The sequence below is a fragment of the Cervus elaphus genome, chromosome 6, assembly GCF_910594005.1.
Source record: "Cervus elaphus chromosome 6, mCerEla1.1, whole genome shotgun sequence".
NCBI lineage: Eukaryota > Metazoa > Chordata > Mammalia > Artiodactyla > Cervidae > Cervus > Cervus elaphus.
Window position 1 is genome coordinate 51,500,930 of NC_057820.1, and position 22,294 is coordinate 51,523,223.

At 38.3% G+C, this 22,294-nt stretch overlaps 1 protein-coding gene across 11 annotated transcripts in view; it reads left to right on the forward strand.

The window, feature by feature from the left end:
- The window catches only part of LOC122696617 (poly(A)-specific ribonuclease PARN-like), a 256,073-nt gene that overhangs the window by 219,100 nt on the left and 14,679 nt on the right, over positions 1-22,294 (forward strand). For all 11 annotated transcript variants that reach the window (XM_043906867.1, XM_043906869.1, XM_043906871.1 and 8 more), the window contains 3 exons: positions 10,612-10,686; positions 12,473-12,507; positions 17,836-17,936. In XM_043906867.1, coding sequence (XP_043762802.1) covers positions 10,612-10,686; positions 12,473-12,507; positions 17,836-17,936 — 211 coding nt within the window. The remainder of the gene's footprint in view (positions 1-10,611; positions 10,687-12,472; positions 12,508-17,835; positions 17,937-22,294) is intronic.

Genomic DNA, 22,294 nt, shown 5'->3' on the forward strand with positions numbered 1-22,294 from the left:
CCTGGAGTTGGCTCTCTCGGGGCTGGGCACCAAGGACGGAGGCTGGCCCTGCCTGGCGTCCCCACCCCTTATTCTTTCTCCGTCGCGTCCGGCCAGTCTTTCTCCCTCTTCTCTACCCGAACGCCCAATTCTTCCTCATTCCCTTTTCGCAACCCGACCCAAGACCCTCAAGTCTGTGGCTCCTGTTCGTGATTCTATTTAACATCTTGTGGGACTTTGTAAAGACTTTCTGATGTATTCTCTCTTTTCTCAATGAAAACTTAAATACTCCCAACTTCGGCGATATCCATCCCATCTTCCAATCCTTACCTATTCAGGTGGTACCTAAGAGAAGGAACGAGGTAAGGATCTAGATACACTTCCACTCGTTAGGATAGTTGATACTCGGGACAATTAAGACAGATTTTAGGGTTTGTTATTTAAAATCAAAACTGCTATCGACAGAGTTAGTGTGGCGTTAAGTAATATTCTGTCTAGAGTTGTCCTGATTGAAGCGACCTTATTCTAACTATAATTTGAAAACGATAAGAAAAAGGTTAGAGGGGGTCTTAAAATAACTGAACGGTGTGAAACGTTACTGCAACGGCTGCAGGGAATAGTTTTGTTGTTGTTGTTGTTGTTTTTACCCAAAGACGATCCCACGGAGCTCAGATTAAGATTCCCACTTTGACACAAAAATGTCTTCAGCTCCCCAGCTTTAACCAACTTCACTTGCATGTTGCCTCTTCTAAGGGAGGATTGGGGGTGGTTCCTGAGACTGTTGGTCAAAAGTTTCAAAGGAGAAAAGAGAAATTCAGACTGTAATTTGTAATGCAAAGATTTGGCAGTTGAGATGGCAGATCCTGCAGGAAAGTTGTCTCCATGGCTACCTCTCCTTCCAACCCCCTCCTGCCCGTGGAATCCTAGTCAACTTTTATAACGTTCAGGGAAAATTCTGAAGACGAAGTGGCTGGGGGTGGGGGTGGGTTGTCACGGAGAAGAGGAGAGAGAGGAGAGGAAATGTTTGATTTTTTTTTTCCTCTAGAATTTTGAGACTGGACGGCTCTAGGTTCTAAAAAAAAAAGATTCTGGATAACACTGTGGCTCATTAATCAAGACTGTGTTCTTTAAAGTAGAAAACATTGTGCCGTGAAGATGTTAAAGCCCCACTGGCCCACTTGTTTCATTTAAATGCCAGAGAGTATTTCTTTATTTCATAGAGGATATGTCTTATAGCTCTTCTATTTAAATTTTATTTGGGTTTATTTAATTTCTTTCAAAGTTAGAATAGGTAAGCCTGTGAACTCACCCATATGATGGACATGGCTTTGTAAGTGGAAAGTACTCCCTTTTCAGAATACTCAGATACTGTGAAAGCACAAATTAATGTAAATTAATTGTAGCTTTAAAAACAAAGCTTGTGCATACCTGTGAAAACTGCTCAGCTTGTTGCTATAAGGTAAGCCTCTAAGTGATTTTAAAAAACAGTAGTAGGCTAGTGTAGGGAGACCAAAATTGGACTTCTGTATGATTCTTTTACGATTTACAACATATTTTCGGGTGTATTTCACCTGACCCTTCCATCTATAAATAAGGCCTGTGAATATTCTCCCTGTGATGCCAATGAAGAAGCCAAGACTTAGAGCTCTGAAATAACTGTGTAACATAGCTACTGAACAGAAGAGACAGACTTGAGAATGGTAGATACACCAAATTCAGTTGTTGGGTGCTTAAAAAAAAGTTTGGAATGCACTTTTTATTTTATAATTTATCCATAAGATAGGCCTAACTCAACTTCAGTTTGGTTATTTCCATTTGAGTTTATTGTTCACAACTCAGAAGCAACACATACCTCTGCATTCTGTGTCTGTACATTTCTTACAATGGATAGGAATAAAAGAAGTCGTGAAATAGCCTCAATTTACCAGTCAGGTAAACATGTTGGTATATTTTAAAGAGTTTGTTCTGCTGACTCAAATTGAAGCCGAGAATGCCCTGGACAGAGGGACATTAGGAGAAACCGGTAAGGGGGCAGGTAAGGTACGAAGCATTTAGTGAGGGGGAGTGCTGAGCCGGGAACTAGAAAAAGAGGGTTCATGAGCACAGAATTTACCTTTTTATGTTTGACATGATTGTGAAAATTTTACTTAAATTTGTCTCTCTTTTTTGGCATTCAATAAAGTGATGAGAGAAACCTCAATTTCAGCATTTGCCTATTATTAAGTTTCCATAGATACGAGGTCAGAACACGAATGTAAAGTGCAAGCACATTGGAAGTTTGCTCTTAATGTTTTTATTTCAGACAATTTTATATCAGTTTCCCTGGAAACTGAGAAATACCTGCATTGATATAAAACATTTTGGCTTTTCTGCAATGAAGAATTATTTGGTTACTTAGACAAAACCAAACATAAATGATGCTGTGTGTTTTTCTTCAGAAACCTTTGAGAAGAACATGATTTCTTCAAGCTGTTTCAGTTAACTCCTACGAACCTAGTATAAATATCAGATAGACTCAAAAGAATTTTGTGGCTATCTTGCCTTTAACAGTGTATCTAATGTAACTGATGTTACTGTCAATAATAGAAAATAAGATGCTAAGGTCCTATTATCTGATTTTATTATTATGCATCAGCTTTTCAAACAGCCTTTATATTCTCCTCTTAGGAACTTTGCTCATTCTCTGGTGCAAGCTGCTCTCTCAAGTGATTCCTTCCTTCCATCCTCCAAGGAGCGGGTAGGGAAGGAATTGACAACGTAATGGGGGAAAACCTCTGAGCAACAGGTTTTTCCTCCTTTCAGTAGCTATTATAAACACTTTTTTTTTTTTTTTTTTACTTTTTTGATACCAGTAAACATTTGGGGTAAAAGATTTGCAAAATACTAAAAAGTCATTCACTCATACTCAGAATATCCAGAATTTTCATTAATATTTTGGTGTTGGTTCTTCCTGAACCTTTTGTATACGAATAAACAGAATGTTGTGTTTATTGTATGAGATCGTTCTTTGTGTGCCACATTGTAACTTTCTCTTGTAAAGTGAAGACGGGAAGCTCCTGGAACCGTGCTGACACCTGAAGCGTGCCCCAGGATGTATTTCCACGCAGCTGCATGTAGCTGTGCAGTCTGCTTTTTACCACCTGTTTAATGGTTGGAGCATCATTCATTTACCCACCCTTTATGGTTGTCTTTTATAATCTCATTATATTGCTTTAATCTGGGCACAGACATAAAAAGTGATGTATCGTACTTCCCTGCAGAATTCTGGTCTTGTGGCTTTGTCTTTCGACTTAATTAAATTCATAGGGTGAGTCATTTTGTAGTTAAGGTATTTTAACATTAAATGTTCTGTCCCCAAATTAAAGTTACCATTGATTTGTCACTGAACAGTAGATTTCCTCTCTTAGGTTTTTGTGGGTCTTGGTAACCTGTCGGTGTCTTTGAGTCTGAGTAACTAAACTACCGCTCGAAGAGATCTGAAATTAATGCTGGTCTTGGGTGACAGACCCATCAAAGGACAGCATTAGAAGAAATCTTAGATGATGAAGGAAAATTGGGGGAAGCATAAATGATTTGGGGTACACTGAAATGGATGATTATTGGGCACGATTTAGGGGCAGGACAAACAGAGGTTATACTGACAAAACCCAAACCCTAACTCTGGTCTTTACTTCCTAGAGGTCCCTGGGGCCTGTTGACACAGGAATAATGTCAAGTAGCGAAACACTGAGAAGAAAGAAAAGGATGGTCATGGACTGGGGAGGGGGCAGTGTTACTGGGGGTGGTCTCCTTAAGTGACAGTGAGCATCCTAGGAGTGAAGGGGAGCCCTGTGAGGTCCTCAGAAGGAAATATGCTCGGTGTAGGCAGAGGACAGAAAGAGGGTGGCTGCAGCTGAGTGAAAGAATGCCAGGAGGAATATCAGGGGGTTAAGGCCTTGTGTCTAGTAGACCTTGACAAGAAAAAATACGGATTTTAGTCTAATTGTAATGGGAAACCATTGAAAGGTTATATGCAAGGGAATGGTGATAATTCTTAAAGAAGGGGAAGGAGACGTGGGGAGAGGGGAGGGAGATCAGACGAGCTACTCGCTACTCTCACGTGGGCAGGGGTAGAATGAAGCAGGGAGACAAGCTAGGAGGCTGGTGTAGTCACTCAGCTGAGAGCCAACAGTGGTTTGAACAAAAAAGCAACATTAAGAAGGGCCTAAAATAGGCTGACTTGAAGAAACTGAGTGAATCTAAAAGTAGGCTAACAACAATATGAATGGGATAAGTCACAGAAAAAGAAATGCGGATGGCTTTTAAGCGTATCCTCACACATAAGAGAAATGAAAATACAACTACTGTAGCTTGTGTTGGGAGAAAATTCAGAAACTCGGCACTGCATTCTTTGGTGATACTGAGGAAAGTTACATTCATATATTGCTGGTAAAAATGGGAGATTGGTCAACCCTTGAAGGGGAAGTTGGCACAGTCTCACTTAATCCAGAGATCCTACTAAAGGAATTTATTCTGAAGGTATAGGCTGCATATGTTGCATTATCTTCAGTAGCAAAATACTGGAAATAATTCAGATGTCCAGTAAGGGACTGGTAAACTAGCACATCCAGACACTGAAGAATTAGGGAGCTGTGAAGGAGCTCTCTCCACTGTTAATGACTTCATCTGCAGGGGATGTTAACCTGAAAAAAAATGGGGAGAAAATATACACCAATCTCCATGACAGAAGCAGGAGAAATGATATGTATTTGCTTATTAAAGAAGAAAAAGGAAGAACACTAGGAGAAATGCTTGCCCTTGGGTACTCTTATCCTCTTTCCTTTAGTGGGTGGCCTGACTCAATGACATGAGTTTGCACAAACAGAATCGTGTAGGACTGGGAAGCCTGGCGTGCTGCAGTCCATGGAGTTGCAAAGTCAGACACAACTTAGTGACTGAACAACAACAAAGCACTATCTACTTAAGATGTTATTTGGCTGAGGGTGATAAGTGGACATCAGTTTTCCTATGAAATGCTAAATGTTCACTTTTGGCTTTTGAGTTAATTTGTGAAAGCTGTGATGTGTCATTTATTATGCTTTATATAGTATATCCCCTCATGGATTGCAGCCTTGTCATGGTGAAGGGGCTTGTGTAACTCTGTGAAGCTATAGTGTATGGATTGCTCTTGAATTTCATTTGATTCTTATCGTGTTCTGAGTTAGGCAGTGTAGGGATTCTTCTCTGAGGTATAGAATTGTCCAAGGTTTTACTCATTTTTAAAACCTTGATAGATCAGGACTGTAAATTCCATGTACATGACATATAGGGATAAAATTTATTGATGTCATTTTGTGCTCTGCTTTGAAATACTACCTTTTTTCTCGCCCCTTTTAGAAAAATTGTTTATTTTTAGGGTATTAAAGCAATAAAACTTGAAGAGTTAAAACAGTAACATTGTATGATGTGAAATGAAATCACCATAGCTTGCAACCCAGAAAGGTTCCTAAAAGTCCAAGAAGCCCGAGCTAAGTACTCCTTAGAAATACATAAATCCAGGTATACTTACCTGTCTATCATCTCTTGGTCATCATCATTACAGCATTTGATTGAGGATTAAGGTAAGGCAGGACTGAGAACCAAGTTAGAGGCAAGTTGAGAAGCAGTTTGGAAGCCAGGTTGGTCAGAAACTGGGGAAGCAGGTCAGTTGAGGGGGTTGCAGGAGCATGCTGTGTGCCCTCCGGTGAGACAGCCCAGGTCAGCATCTGCTGGCAAGAACCGCTTGGCTAGGGTGTGAAGTGTGGACTCAGATGAAATCACCGGATGACTGTAAGACATGAAATGTAATATTAGCCATAAAACTAATATACTGTACTACTAGGGGTGATAGGGCAGTTCAGTAAATGGAGTAAACCTTTAAGTAAACTGGAGCCCAGAAGTTGGCCCAGAAAATGCTGACAGTCCTGTTTAATTGCAATATATTAAGTGAAAAAGAACTAAAGAGCCTCTTGATGAAGGTGAAAGTGAAAGAGGAGAGTGAAAAAGTTGGCTTAAAGCTCAACATTGAGAAAACCAAGATCATTGCATACAGTCCCATCACTTCATGGCAAATAGATGTGGAAACAGTGGCTGACTTTATTTTTCTGGGCTCCAAAATCACTGTGGATGGTGATTGCAGCCATGAAATTAAAAGACGCTTGCTCCTTAGAAGAAAAGTTATGACCAACCTAGACAGCATACTAAAAAGCAGAGACAAAAGGTCCATCTAGTCAAGGCCATGGTTTTTCAGTGGTCATGTATGGATGTGAGAGTTGGACTATACAGAAAGCTGAGCGCCAAAGAATTGATGCTTTTGAACTGTGGTGTTGGAGAAGACTCCTGAGAGTCCCTTGAACTGCAAGGAGATCCAACCAGTCCATCCTAAAGGAGATGAGTCCTGGATGTTCATTGGAAGGACTGATGTTGAAGGTGAAACTCCAATACTCTGGCCACCTGATGCAGAGAGCTGACTCATTTGAAAAGACCCTGATGCTGGGAAAGATTGAGGGCAGGCAGAGAAGGGGACGACAGCGGATGAGATGGTTGGATGGAATCACCGGCACAATGGACATGGGTTTGGGTGGACTCCGGGAGTTGGTGATGGACAGGGAGGCCTGGCGTGCTGCGATTCATGGGGTCGCAAAGAGTCGGACTCCACTGAACTGAACTGAACTGAAGTCAGTATGTTGGCATTAGTCTCCTCCTGTCAGATGATTTCTTAGTCACTACCCTCTCTCTGATATTTTGACAGGGGAAAATCATTTATTGACAGTTTGACAGCATAATTTTAACACTTTTAGGCTTCAGTAATGCATCTTGTTTGTCCTAAGTGGCCTTTATTTTCATATTTTTAACATCTGCAATTGAGATGGATCTCACGATTGATAGAATGTTAGGTTGGAGGAAAAGTAATGTTCAGTGACCTGGTATTTTACAGGTTTCCTCCTGGGAGTGTTTATATTAAGACCCCAACTTAAATTTTTTTAGCCATCCTTTTTCCACATAAGTCTATCATGCTGTCAAATAAGTTGCAATTTAAATTGGTAATATAAAAGTGATGGGTCTTAAAATATAACTTTAATGATAACCCCTAATCATAAGCTCAAGAATATTTCTCCTGGGTTAAAACATTCTTAAAGATTGCTAGAGAAGTAATTTTAGGAAGAATTCACATATAAAATGCACAGTAATTTCTCAAAATACCTCTAACATTACTGTGTGTGCTTGTGGGAGAGGGGATGAGGGGAAGTGTGGGTGGTAATGCTTTGCTTCAGAGTTGACAGTCTTACCTTTGTGACAGTGAAGAGTACGGTAGGTTTTTTTCATCGTCTCCTTAGACTCTTGGCAAAACAGTTAATGGAGTGTGCAGAAATATTGTGTGTATGTATGAGTTTACTGTCTAATGGCTTACCTGTCAAGTCTGTTATAAAATAGTGATGTAGTTTTCACTGGCAAAAAGTGCAAGTTGTATAGAAAATTGTTATATAGGCTGTAAACAGAAGATTAATATTTTCTGAAAACCTCATGCAAATTGACAGCAGTAAGGCCCTGGTATGTTTAGTATGTATGAATGATAGGCAGCTCACCAAAGTGGAAATGATGCTGATAATTATGGGAAAGTAGTAAAAACTGTGTAATCGAAAGAAATACAGATTAGATCTACAGTGCTGTTCCTTATTTATATTAGTAGAACTTCCCCCCCGCCTCTCAACTGTACAGAGCAGGGGTCGGAACTAAAACTGTCATGATTGGTAGTATTATACATTAATGTGGCCCCACCTTCTTCAGGAAGCAGTTTAGCACTGTACCTTGAGCCATGAAAATGATCTAACCTTTTGGCTTAGACATCCCACTTTTGAAGATCTTTGCTAAGGAGATAAAACCATTATTTATTTAAAAAGCTGTATAACTATAGATGAAAAGTTTCCTCATCAAAGAATAGAATGTTGTAAGTACCTAAACCCCAGCAATAGGGGATTGGCTAAGTCCAGCACAGGAATAACGCTTGATGGACTGTTGTGTATTCATTAAACAGTAAATATGCAACAGTGAGATGTAGAAGGGTTGTTAGTAACAAGAAGACATAAATTATACACTAATTAGAGCTTTTTCTAATGTATAAGGAAAACAACTAAAAGTAAGGGTTGTAAGTCTGTGGGTTAATTTTTAAATAGGGTCATTTTGGCTCATGCAAATTTTTGTTCATGACATTTGTTAAAGGAATGAGCAAGTGACTTTTACCTTTCCCCACCTTCATTGTGATCATCAGTACTGCTGGTTAACCAGGTCTCTTTCAGTTGCAAGTTTGAGAAAATGTCTCAGAATAGCTTAAATTAAAAAATATATATATTGACTTTTATATAACTGGAGTTGAATGAGTAAATTAAGCAGTACTTGACCCAGGAGTTCAATGACCTCACAGCCTATCTCAGTTCTGCTGTCCTCTATTGATCTCTCCTGAAAAGCCTTTCCCCTCATGATGGCAAGAGGAGTGTCCAGCAGCCCCAGACTAGCTAGGGGTCCTAGGGCACCCCTCTGCCTTCTTCTGCTTCTTGGAAAGTTCCAGGAAAGCTGTGATCTGTCAGTCAGTTCTGGGGCATGTGCCCACCCTTGAAACCTCTAGGGTAGGGTAGGGGGAGTGCCAGCTCTTTTCTGATCACTTGGGCAAGTTTACTTTTTTCCTGCATGTTGTCATTTCTTTTATCCCAGCCTTCTTGATTTCTATATATAGATCCGTAGTAGCACATCATAGCATACCTGTAACACACCCTGGTTTGGCAGGGGTGTGTGTGTGTGTGTGTGTGTGTGTGTGTGTGTTTGGCAGGGGTGTGTGTGTGTGTGTATGTTAAAGCTTGCTTCTCTTTGATCCTGACACTTATTTTCCCTGGACTTCCATTGACTCTTGTTAAATTTTACCATTCCATAAACCCTGATGAAAAATATGGCTACTTTGCAAGCATTTCTGCTTATTTTTTAGATTCCAGTGTAGTCTGTTTACTTTCTGGTACAAGTAAGTAGTCATGAATCCTTTCAGAAGCCTTAGGTCGAAAGTCTGTGCCTGTCAACTTTGTGTATAACTGAAATAATTTATTTTCCCAGTGTCCCACTTTTCAAATCTGTATGGGGGAAAAAACTTTAAAATAATTTTATGGGTCTTTTACATAAAACTGTTGAGTAGAATATTTTCTCCAAAAACAGCTTAATAAACTCCAAATGCAGTGAAGGAATTTTCACGAAGAACAAAGCAGTCGGTTTAGCTATGTAAATTTCTAGTGCTGGCAGTAACAATTAAATTCCCATTAAACCAGGAAGTCCCAAATTACTGTTCATGCAAAATTCTTTCTTTGGGGAAGAAAAGGCTTCTAGGTAGATAACATTTGTTAAATGCTGGGTCAGACAGAATTCACTATGGGACTGGTTAGTTTTTATTTATTTTTTCATTTATTTTTATTAGTTGGAGGGTAATTACTTTACAATATTGTAGTAGTTTTTGCCATACGGGATGGGGAACACATGGTTAGTTTTTAATATATCAATGTGTATATTCTTTTGATTCTCAGCGATAATGTGTAAATCACGTTGACCACCAAAGTCCCCTTTAAAAATAGGCCAATTATTATGTGGTTTGGGAAATGCTGCCTTAACTGTTGCTCTTTAAAAATCTTGGTCCAGTTTCTTAAAAGATTGTTTAATTGGTTTGAGGTGGACTTCACTAAGTAACTGCCCATAGGGCTTTTACGTTTGTTTTAAACAACAACCTTACTGTCCAGCATGGCAGCCTGTGCTTGCTTGATATTTCTGCCTAAATAGAAGACTGTCCCACCTTGGTGCAAGGTGAACTGCCAGCAGACCCACCTTTTTTATGTAGGTATGGGCAAAATTTTTTTCAAGCAGCCCTTTGATGTGCTCCAGGAAATACTGTTACTGAAGCCCTCTATTAATCATGCAGCATGAAAGGAAGAAGTGAGAGTTTAGCTTTGGAAATAGAGGGCAAAGTTAAAACTCACTATCCTGGAAGTGTTCCTATGGATCAGAACATTGAACTCTTATGTAATCCTCTTAAATCTGCCATGATGAATAGCCCCTAGATAAACGGCAGCCAACTAAATGAGTTGGTTTGTTGAGTGTAGTTGGAATTAGCCATTAGATTGTCTGAAGAACGTTTGCCAAAAGCAGCTCATTTGGTTATAGCATATTTGATTGATCTGGTATCTGATAGTAAGTGACTACAGCATAACTTGCTTCTTGAGACTTCTTGAAATGTGCTAGTAATATCAGCTTAAAGAGAGGTGACTGAATTTTTAATCAATATGTAGGAGGGGAATCACATACATGATTTGCCTAAAAGTGGCATAGATTAAGTGCAAGTTAAAAAAAAAAAAAGCCTAAGACATAGCCCTGGTTTTATTCCACATATATGGAGAATTTCTACAATTTTTCTGTTTCCCAATAGAATTTTTGTATTGTTGCCTTTACTACAGTTTCCTTCTTGTCATTACTAAACGCTCTTCTTAAGACTATTAAACTTGATTAAAATCAGCGTGTAGCTGTTTTAAAAGTCATGTCTTTTTCTACTCAACTAAATTGTCACACCTTTTTCTTTTTCCTGTGCAGACTTAGCTTTGGAATCAAACCCTTTTGACCACCCAAGGGCAAGCACAATTTTCCGGAGCAAATCTGAAACGGACGGTAAGACAGTGTTTTCCCCCCCTGAGAAAAAGATTGAAAACTGTTTTTGTTTTGTGTATTATAGGAAGATACAGAAAAGCACTTAGAATGGTTTAATTTTTTTTTTTTCATATGTGATAATATTTTAATATGTGATGTTTTATTTTAATATGTGATGATACATTTTTCATTTAGGTGTCACTGTTTTAATGAGGAAAAACACCCAGACCATCTGTTTATACACTTTGCTATTTCTTTATCAGCAGTCAGCTTGCCACATGATTTAGTTGTGGTCTGTTTTTCCATGCTACTTTGTCCTTTTCCTTTCGCTCCAAGAGCACATGAGGTAAAGATGAATGACACGGTTTAGGTCACAGTTAGGTCTTCATAATCAGTTGTTATGTATGGGAGTCGAGGCTTGTGATTTCGGCACCATTTTGCACAGTGCTCAACCGGGTGAACCTCTCTCACATCCAGATTCATGTGAATTTTTAAGTTCTTTTAAAAGTTCTTATAAGAACTTTTAGCTCTTCAAAGTTCTTTCATCCTGATGTAGTGCTGGGTCAGGGTAATCAGACCAATGTGCCTGCCATATGGGATTTTCCAGAAGGTTATCCTCAGTGTGGGAAACCTTGTGTAAATTTCCAGTGTCCTGCTTGTTTTAAGATGAGAATCAGAAGTTTTTGCACTCCTGCTTGTTTTGCCTGCTTGTCTTCCTTAATATATGTTAAATCCTAGTTTATTTGCTAAAAAGCCATATATGATCAGGTTTTTCGGTTGTTTATGAGAGCAGGAATACCAGAAGTGAACGTTCTATAATATTTGAAGTAATGCAGCACAGTAAAAAATAGAGGGTTCTTTTCCTCTTTTATTTTCATTAGATTACTGGTTTTTATCAAAGGGTCTGTCTCAGGAACAGCCAGACGGAAGAGGGCCAGGCATGGGGGCAGGGCCCAGAGTGTACCACATGTTCTCCAACCTGGGAGCTCCTGGGGTTTCTAGTTTGCATTTTCTTAAAGTGTGTGTACTTTGCCTTGAGGCAATTATTTTTAGTTAGGATTACTGTATTTCTCAGTCTTTTCCAGACTCCTGAGCTGCTCACACTGTAGAGAGACGGTGGAGAGAGTAAAAGAAACACTCTCCCATGCCCCTGTCTCTCCTCAGTCTAAAGGAATTCGTGCTTGTGATGCCATGGGAAAGTGTATGGCCTAAGACCCTCTTTGAGCTTATATTCTTCTGGCCTTTGTTGGAGCAAAACAGTTCTATGTGCTGTCGATGTATGTTCAGTGAGGTCAGCACGTATGTTAAAATTTATAGATTACTTTTCAGTGTGTAAAGAACCTGTATTTTTTAAGTTGGGTGACCAATAAGTGGTTCGGGATGCTTCCAGAGACACGGGTGCTTGACCAGAAACTGGAACTTGGAGTTGTCATCTGTTAATCCTGGTGACTAAAGTACATGTAGAACTAGAAAATACTACATACTGTGCAGCTGGTATCAGCTAAATATCTCACCTGGCCTAATTTGCTTTGTCCTTTTCTTTTGTAAATGGAGAGTCTTTGATTTGTACCTAATACAGAGTATCTGTTAGTATTAGTCAAATAGTAAAACTAAGTTTTTAAATATTATTTATAGGATTCATTTTGCTGGGTGGTTTAAATTATATATTTTGTTGGAAGTTATTTTAAAAAACAGAATGAAATTTTAACTCATTGTGTATATTGGTAATCCATCAGATAATTAGTGACTTATTTGTCTATGGTAGTTTTATCAGAATTCATCAGTTAGTTTTTTTTTTTATTCTTAGTGCGAGAAAAGAGGAAGAGCAACCATTTAAACCATGTGAGTAAATAGTTGAAAAGTTAAGAAATCAATAGTTTGATTAATTAAAAGTATGTCTGCCATGATTCCTAAAAAGTATGATGGATCCAATACTGTTAGCATTTAACCTCTTATTTATAAAATTTCTGAATCTCTAGTTCCTAATTATCAAGTATATTCAGAAAGGTTTTTGACTTAGTAGTACCCTTTTTTTTTTAAGGGTCCTGACATTTAAGTTAAATTTCAATAATATGGTTATAGCATAAAGATCTACCTTAAATTCTTTTGCCTTAAATTTTTTATCTTAGTTTTTAACCAAAGTAATAAAAGTGTAATAGGTAATTTAATTTTTAGCACCGTCCATTGACTTCTTGGCACAACAGGTGAAAGCTTAACCTCCTCGTCCACCGTGATTTTATTTCCCTCCTTCTGGTCCCTTTACATGCATCAGTTTTTGTTAAATCGGAATCACTGTTTACTTTATTATGACTAAGCAAGTATTGTTCATTGCTGAGCCATATAGTTCTCTGTGCCACCTCCTTATACACCTTTCATTCTTTTTCTTCAATATTAATGAAATCTGAGCACTTCTACACTTCTCAGGATAATCCAGTTCTGCTTTTTCTAGCAAACATGATCTCACACAGCCCAACATAGTTGAGTAGCTCCCTGGCCAGTCTCCCTGTTTTCACATTCTTCATTTTTGTTCTGTGGAATTAATTTCCTGACTATATTCACTCTAACAGCTATTTTTTCCCCCAAATGTTGTAACATTTGTCACATGCCTATCAAAAATATTTACCATCCAGAAAACCACATCTGTTCCATTTCTTCTTGGAGACACTCTTCGCCAACCTTTTGTCTTCCTACCTCCTACATACTAATGATTCCTGGACTAGCTCTGTGCCTGTTTTCCTGGGATATCTATGTGAAGTCACCTGGGATCTCACATCACTGCTCTCTCGTGTTGGATCGCCTATGTCCTAGATTCTGTTTCCCTCTGTCCTGTTTTACTGGAGCACATTTTCCTGGAAAAAGGCACATGAGCAAAAATTTTATAAAGACCTAGCCTCTGTGAAACTCCTTCTATTTGATACAGTGTAGAATTCTAGGTCGAAACTAATTTTTGCAGTTTTAGAGACATTTCCCTCTTGTCTTCTCATTTACAGTGTTGCTCTTAAATCTATTGAATTTGATACATTGTATATTACCAAGTTAGTCTTTTCTCCATTCCTTCCTCCTGTGGAACTTTGTAGTACCCTCTGTCTTTGTGGGGTTTTGAAATTTCATAACATGGTTTGGTATAGACCTTGTCACGCTATTGGGGCATTTAAACATGCAGAACATCTTTTCTTCTAGTGAATTTTTTTGTGTGCTGCTTTGGTATTTTCTATTTTTTTCTTTTGGATTCCTGTTAGATGTTGAAAATTTTAGAGCAATATTTCTGTACAGATTTTTTTCCCCTTCTGTTTTCCATTTTGTCTTCTTGTCCTACTTCATGGAGGTTTCCTTGACTCTGCTCTAATCCTTCTATTGAATATATTGTTTTGTCTACCTTATTTTTTAGAGTTCTCTTCCATCCTTTCATTCTTTTTTTCACTGATGCAATTTCTCATCTTTCTGTAGATGTTGAAGATTTTTTTTTAAGTTTTTATTTGCTCCTGGATTTTTATCATTCCCATCAGTTCCTTCTCCCTGCTTTGATCTGTGACTTCTTGGAGGTTTCCCTCAAACATGTGATGGTCCCTCGCTGTCTGTTAAGATCTAATTGGAAGCATCACTTTGCTAACTGATAGACCTCACTGCACAGATTTGGCGACCACGTCTCTGAATTTTGAACCTGCCTTGGGTTCTGTAAGCCAGATTGGTTTTGTTGTTCCTGGCCCAGTCACTCTGTAGTTCCAAGGTTGTGCTTCCTCTGTTATGCCATGTCAGTTACTACTCCTTTATCTCATTTTTTCATCTTTCAAACATCAAAAATCATCTGCAGTTTATCCTGTCTTGGGTACAGCTTTTTTGACAAAATACTTTTAATTCTAATGAGATGATATCTCTGAAAGAAGGTGGGAAAAGAAGTAGATTTGTGGTTGGTCCACTCAAAGTTGGATTTATACTTTGAATGTAAATTCTCAGTTTAAAAGTTTTAATTCAGTATAGTTAATGATACTGACTCAGACAGTACTTTCTATTATACCTACAATTAGAATACTGCACATTTCTACTAAGGCCTTGATAAGAATCCTGTTCAGACTACTCATCCTGCCACATTGGCCATTAACGTGCAGTAATGTGGATGGAGTAGTTTACACTCATGCACTTCTTGTTGTTTTGTTGCTAAGTCAGACATGACTCTTCTGCAACCCCAGGGACTGTATCCCACCAGGCTCCCCTGTTCATGGACTTTTCCAGGCAAGAATACTGGAGTGGGTTGCTATTTCCTTCTTCAGGGGATCTTCCTGATTGAGGGATCAAACCTGCGTCTCCTGCATTGGCAGGTGGATTCTTCACCCACTGAGCCACCAGGGAAGCCCCACGCTAATGCATAGAATATTACAAAATTTTAAGTTAAAGTCTTAATAATTATTAATAAACACATCTAAAGCTTGTGGAAAGGGGAAGAAAAAAGTGAATTTCAGCTTAATTTTTTTGATGGGTTAAACTCAGAGGCAGTAGGCAGGATGGGAAGATTCACTTGGGTGGAGGCAGAATTTCAACAGGTGCTTGACTTTTAATGATAAGTTTTGGGGGGGATTGTTACTTATTAGTCTTCCAGTATGATGATTTTCTAGTCTTTGCCATTAACACTGAAGTCTACTAAGTAAGCCTTTTCCCTTCTTGTAAAGATTGTAGAAGTCCATCTGTTCTGTCCTTAGCTCTGAATGAAGGTAAATACTCTTCTTCATTGAACATTAAACTATCAGTGAGTGGGTTCTGCTGTTTGATTTTTGTATTTGCATTTTATATCATTAATCTGTGTCAGTGTAGTTTATTGAGGTTTTGAGCCAGTGATGATAAGGCTTTAATCATAAAGGACAGTTACCTTAAATTTTAAAGTGAGATGAGGGGAAAGTAACCTGTTGGCAGCTAATACATCCAGGCTTTGCTCAGAGGCTTTAATTCTGCCATCCTTTAGTGAATAGTAGATGCCAAAAGTTTGAATCGCTTCAGGAGTAGGCCTGGAGAAGCGTTCACTATTTCTTTGGTAGGATCTAGCCAGTAGTCTGTAGGTTACTGATAGACTAAATGAGCGCCCGTAGTCTGTAGGGCTACGTCTGATTAAACTTCTTAAACGTTTCAGCACTAATATTTCCAAAGATAAACAGATATAATTCATAATAAAGAAAAAAGTTTTAATAGAGAAAAACGGGATAAATGTTACCCAAAGCCAAAGCTCTACAAACTAGTCTATATTTTGGTGCATTTTCTTACTATTTTTATTCCCCTCATAGGTAGATTTTATAGTCAGAACTGACTTTTACTGTGTGTAATGTGTCATACTCTTAATAGTGGTGACCTTTTAAAAGATAACTTCATTTAGAATATAACTATTTGAATGAACAGTTTTCATGCTGTGTCTCTTTTGAGATTCTGAAATTACACATTAACCAGATGGCTTAAGGAATATATGAGTTTCAGTTGAAATCATTTCTAGCTTGAAGGAGAAATTCTCCCAAATAGTGGTACTTTTCAGGTATGTTATGTGTAGAACTTTTTGTTAATAAGGAGTAAGTGGCCTTGCCATAAAATACCTGAAACAAGCAAAACGGTGGCTTATACACCCATTTGGATAGTTCTTATTATTGGCTACTGGCAATGTTTATTTAAATGCTCTGTATTTAAAAAAAAACATTGACTAGACTTTCTCCTTGTTTCACCTTTGATGCGTTTGTGGAGGACATGGATAGAGTGTGACAGCGTGGTGAAAACTATTTTAATAGAAGGAAGGAAGGCTCATCTGAATTAGTAAACAAAACCCAAGAAAACCAAGTGTTAAAACTGTTTGTGTTCTGTGGTATTAAAGAATGCTATTACTCAGAGCTACTGACAGTGACTGGGATTTGATTATTGGCCTTTACTTAAAGGAAGAGAATTGTCCTCACATAGTTCAGGCTGTTTTAGTATTTGACTATGGCTGTGTTTTGGGCTCTTCACAAATAAATGGATACTTCTAAAGTGTTTTAAAGATAGCTTGTTCTCTAGAGGGTCTGACAAAGCTCTTTGTCACCTACCCAGCACCACTGCAGATAGTTTGAATGTGTATCATTAGCATGATTTACCTTCCAGTTGTAATCGATCTTAAATAATTGGTCAAATGCTTCTTGATTCCTAATTTGTCCCAGATTCTGTTCTCAGCAGCTGGAGGAGGAGCAGTAAGAATCTGTCACCTGGAGGAGCTTGTTTGCTTACTTAGGAGGGGGATACCAGGCAAGCAGTTGAGACCATGTAACAGGTGGTGAAACAGAGGTGTAAGTGTGCAGAAAGGTAGAAGTTTGGTGGTGTGGCTGCTGGCTGAGGTTTGCTGGAGGTCGATGGGGTCAAGCTTGCTGGGACAAGGAGGAGGAAGAAGCCACTGCAGGCAGAGAGCAGCATGTGCAAGGCAGCAGAGTGCCATGATGAGTGGCAGATAACATGTAGAGTAGAATTAATAAAACTGTGAGATGAGTGGAAAGTATTCTCTGAGGCTCTCCCTTGTGTAATATAATGGCAGTCTTACTTAACCGTGAAATTCTCAGAGCTGCTTTGTCTGTTTCTTGGCTGTGAGAGAATCTTAAAGCTATACCCTTTCATCCTCCAGATAAGGAAACTGAGGCTCAAAGAGATTTATGGCCTTCAGGTCACTAGTGATAGAGCAGCCCTGGCATGCCCAGCCTCTGATTCAAAAACGCTTGTTTCCTCACACTGTCTCCCAAACTAATACATTTATGATTGGCGTTCATTGACTGCAATGAAATGCTCTCACATCGATATTATATAAAGCATTGCATTTTATTGTAGTAAATGAATAGAAATAGAAATCTCCGCTGCATTTCATTGCTTAAGGAAGAAACACTGAAGTCTTACTAAAAGCTTTCTCATTACTATAAAGGCAATTTATAATAGGTGCTTTCCAGGTTCATTTGTGGGTCCTTTTTCAAGAGCAGCAGTTTATACCACATTTCTCAGATCTTGCCTGTGGAAGTGAGAGTACAGAGGTTTCCCATGGAGCTGCACGTGATGCCACACTCAGCAGTTCATGGAGTATAAGGAAAATCTTAATGCTTTATCGTTTGACATTTTAACCAAGGAAAAAACACACTTTTATAGGTTTAACTTACTGTGACATTTTCTTCTATCTCCCTTCCCCTTCAGGTATCTCCAAGGAAGCTTACTAAAAGGTATAGCTCATGCCCAACCATATTTCCAGATGACAGCACAGTCAGCGAGCCTAATCTTAGAACCACAATAAAATGGTGAGTACAACTAGGTTGCCAAGGCTGAGTGGCAGACCCCCTTCATGCTGAAAGCATCCTCGCCATACATTATTTCATTCGTTTGGTTTGTCCTTTTCAGTGATCAGGTTAAGAAACTGGTGTCAACTCTATGTTGGCTTCAGGGACCTCTCAATATGAGTCTTCAGTTTCCATGTTAATCATAGAGTACATGATAGAAGGGAAAGTCAGTTAGCAAGTGAGAAATCCCAGGAAAAATGTAAACCTCATTTGATTCATTTCTATTGTTAAGACAATGTTGAACATAATGAGAAACAGAGGTACCTGTTTATTGTATGTTTCTAGAAAAAAAATTATTTCTTTATGAGTTGGGAGAGTCCTACAACTATGTATACTAGTTTGGAAGCTACCATTAGAAGAAGGAACAGCTTGTCCCCTATTGGCACTGAAGTGAATCTGCAGTTAAATTTAACTGGACTTGGTCAGATTTATCCCACCGTGCATTTTTTTCCTGCAATATTTCTGTAGGAAATTTTACTTCTCCTTCCTCTCCCCCAAAGAGGGGGAAAATATATCAAAACCGTTTTAAGGGGCATACTCTCAAGCTTAATTTCTCCATAGATGAAATTTGTTCAACTGAGATTTTAACTTAATAGACACATTAAATTTTTGTTTTTGTTTTTTTTTTTTTAATTTTTGTTTATATATGTGTATCTCTAACACACTGTATCAATCAAAGCAGAGAACAAAAAAAGAGATGAAGTTTCAGAAACAAGGCTGTGGCCAGGCTTATACTTAAGAAGACACGAACAGTGTTACAATGACGAAAACTATTCCTCAACTTCTGGAAGCCCCTCATAGTCCACAATTGGAGATGCACAGTTCAAAACGCCCTAATCATGGGAATGTTCAAGTTTATTTAAGAGAGAGAATTAAAAACGAAACAGGATGCAGACCTTCCTACCTCCCTTGGGGTTGTCCATGGAACATTAAATAATGTCTTCTTAGCATATGAATGTTGACTTTCCAGAACAGTTTGGGAAATGCTACTTGAAAATATTAGTATCCTAGTTTCATTCTTTTACAAGTGGTTGACCAGCTTTCCCAGCACCACTTGTTAAAGAGGTTGTCTTTTTTCCATTGTATATCCTTGCCTCCTTTGTCAAAGATAAGGTGTCCATAAGTTCATGGATTTATCTCTGGGCTTTCTATTCTGTTCCATTGATCTGTATTTCTGTCTTTGTGCCAGTACCATACTGTCTTGATGACTGTGGCTTTGTAGTAGAGTCTGAAGTCAGGCAGGTTGATTCCTCCAGTTCCATTCTTCTTTCTCAAGATTACTTTGGCTATTCGAGGTTTTTTGTATTTCCATACAAATTGTGAAATTCTTTGGTCTAGTTCTGTGACAAATACCGTTGGTAGCTTGATAGGGATTGCATTGAATCTATAGATTGCTTTGGGTAGAATAGCCATTTTGACAATATTGATTCTTCCAATCCATGAACACGGTATGTTTCTCCATCTGTTTGTGTCCTCTTTGATTTCTTTCATCAGTGTTTTATAGTTTTCTATGTATAGGTCTTTTGTTTCTTTAGGTAGATATACTCCTAAGTATTTTATTCTTTTTGTTGCAATGGTGAATGGTATTGTTTCCTTAATTTCTCTTTCTGTTTTCTCATTGTTAGTATATAGGAATGCAAGGGATTTTCGTGTGTTAATTTTATATCCTGCAACTTTACTATATTCATTGATTAGCTCTAGTAATTTTCTGGTAGAGTCTTTAGGGTTTTCTATGTAGAGGATCATGTCATCTGCAAACAGCGAGAGTTTCACTTCTTCTTTTCCTATCTGGATTCTGAAACTAGAACACTTTCTAACACCATACACAAAAATAAACTCAAAATGGATTAAAGATCTAAATGTAAGACCAGAAACTATAAAACTCCTAGAGGAGAACATAGGCAAAACACTCTCCGACATAAATCACAGCAAGATCCTCTATGACCCACCTCCCAGAATATTGGAAATAAAAGCAAAAATAAACAAATGGGACCTAATGAAACTTAAAAGCTTTTGCACAACAAAGGAAACTATAAGTAAGGTGAAAAGACAGCCCTCAGATTGGGAGAAAATAATAGCAAATGAAGAAACAGACAAAGGATTAATCTCAAAAATATACAAGCAACTCTTGAAGCTCAATTCCAGAAAAATAAATGACCCAATCAAAAAATGGGCCAAAGAACTAAACAGACATTTCTCCAAAGAAGACATACAGATGGCTAACAAACACATGAAAAGATGCTCAACATCACTCATTATCAGAGAAATGCAAATCAAAACCACAATGAGGTACCATTACACGCCAGTCAGGATGGCTGCTATCCAAAAGTCTACAAGCAATAAATGCTGGAGAGGGTGTGGAGAAAAGGGAACCCTCTTACACTGTTGGTGGGAATGCAAACTAGTACAGCCGCTATGGAAAACAGTGTGGAGATTTCTTAAAAAACTGGAAATGGAACTGCCATATGACCCAGCAATCCCACTTCTGGGCATACACACTGAGGAAACCAGATCTGAAAGAGACACGTGCACCCCAATGTTCATCACAGCACTGTTTATAATAGCCAGGACATGGAAGCAACCTAGATGCCCATCAGCAGATGAATGGATAAGGAAGCTGTGGTACATATACACCATGGAATATTACTCAGCCGTTAAAAAGAATTCATTTGAATCAGTTCTAATGAGATGGATGAAACTGGAGCCCCTTATACAGAGTGAAGTGAGCCAGAAAGATAAAGACCATTACAGCATACTAACACATATATATGGAATTTAGAAATATGGTAACGACAACCCTATATGCAAAAACAGAAAAAGAGACACAGAAGTACAGAACAGACTTTTGAACTCTCTGGGAGAAGGTGAGGGTGGGATGTTTCGAAAGAACAGCATGTATATTATCTATGGTGAAACAGGTCACCAGCCCAGGTGGGATGCATGAGACAAAGTGCTCCGGCCTGGTGCACTGGGAAGACCCAGAGGAATCGGGTGGAGAGGGAGGTGGGAGGGGGGGATCGGGATGGGGAATACGTGTAAATCTATTGCTGATTCATATCAATGTATGACAAAACCCACTGAAAAAATAAATAAAATTTAAAAAAAATATATTAGTATCCTTATCATTAATTTTACTTTTCTGTCTTAAAAGTATAATTAGCTTATAAATTTAATTTAATTTTTAATGTGCAAGGCTTTTTATTTTTTAGCTATTTAAATGATCAGTAACTTCTAACTTTAATTAAAAACAACCAGTTCACAATCATAATAATGTAACTTTCTTATAATATTAGTTTCGGTCAAATCGTATTTCAACAAAAACTGAGCCCCATTGCTCTTTAAAGTCCTGAGTTTTGGCACTTCTCTCGTAATCACTGAATGTTTTTATTCAGCCAAGACTCTAAATCTGTGGGTTAAAAACTACTCTCACTGTGGCTAGACTCACAGCTTCTTTTGAATTCAAAAGAGCCTGATGTTCCAGTATATAATTCAGAAGTAGTTTTAAAGATTAACCTTGCTCAGACAAGTAGGTTTCATGCTTTTTATTCTCAACCTAGTCTTAGTGTTTGGAAATAAAGTAAATTTTTTTCTCATTAAGTTTTAAAAATGACCATTCACATTCATTATTGATGAAATAAAGGTTTACTGAGAAAATTAATAGGGCAAATTGGCTTTTAGGAATGATCTTGAAAAATACGATGGGATTAGTTTTCATTTGGGGTAGGTGAGCCTTATTAGAATCACTTGTGCAACTTTTTCAAGATGTATGTCTCTGAACACATACATGAATTCCACCTTTCCTCCCTGCCCTCAAGACACAGTCTGTGGGTCTATCTGCCTCTCTGTCCCTGTGTCTCTTTCTCTCACACACACACCCCTTTTGACAAGCTGAGGAATGATGTGTGAGGCATGATTTCATAGACAAAAGCATCCTGAGAGATTCTGATCTTAACCCTGACTCATTCATTCCTAGACTTGGCTGCACGTTGCAGTCACCTGGGGAGCTTTAAATACAATCCTGTTGCCCAGGTCGTACCTAATGCAGTTAAATCAGAACATTTTGAAGCAGAAGCCAGGCAGTGTTTAAAGCGTCCCGGGTAATCCAGTGTGCAGCTGACCTTGGGAACCACTCTCTGCTTTGAGGGTAGGAGAAAGAGAACTACTTCTGATAACTGGTGGGACGTTGAGTAAGTCAATTTTAAGCCTTGATTCTCTTATTTGTAAAATGGGTTAAGTATCATATTAGGTTCAGTTGCCCTTTTTATCGTGTAACTTTTAATTCTGTGACTTTAAAATCAATTTGAAGAAACTTTGAAGCA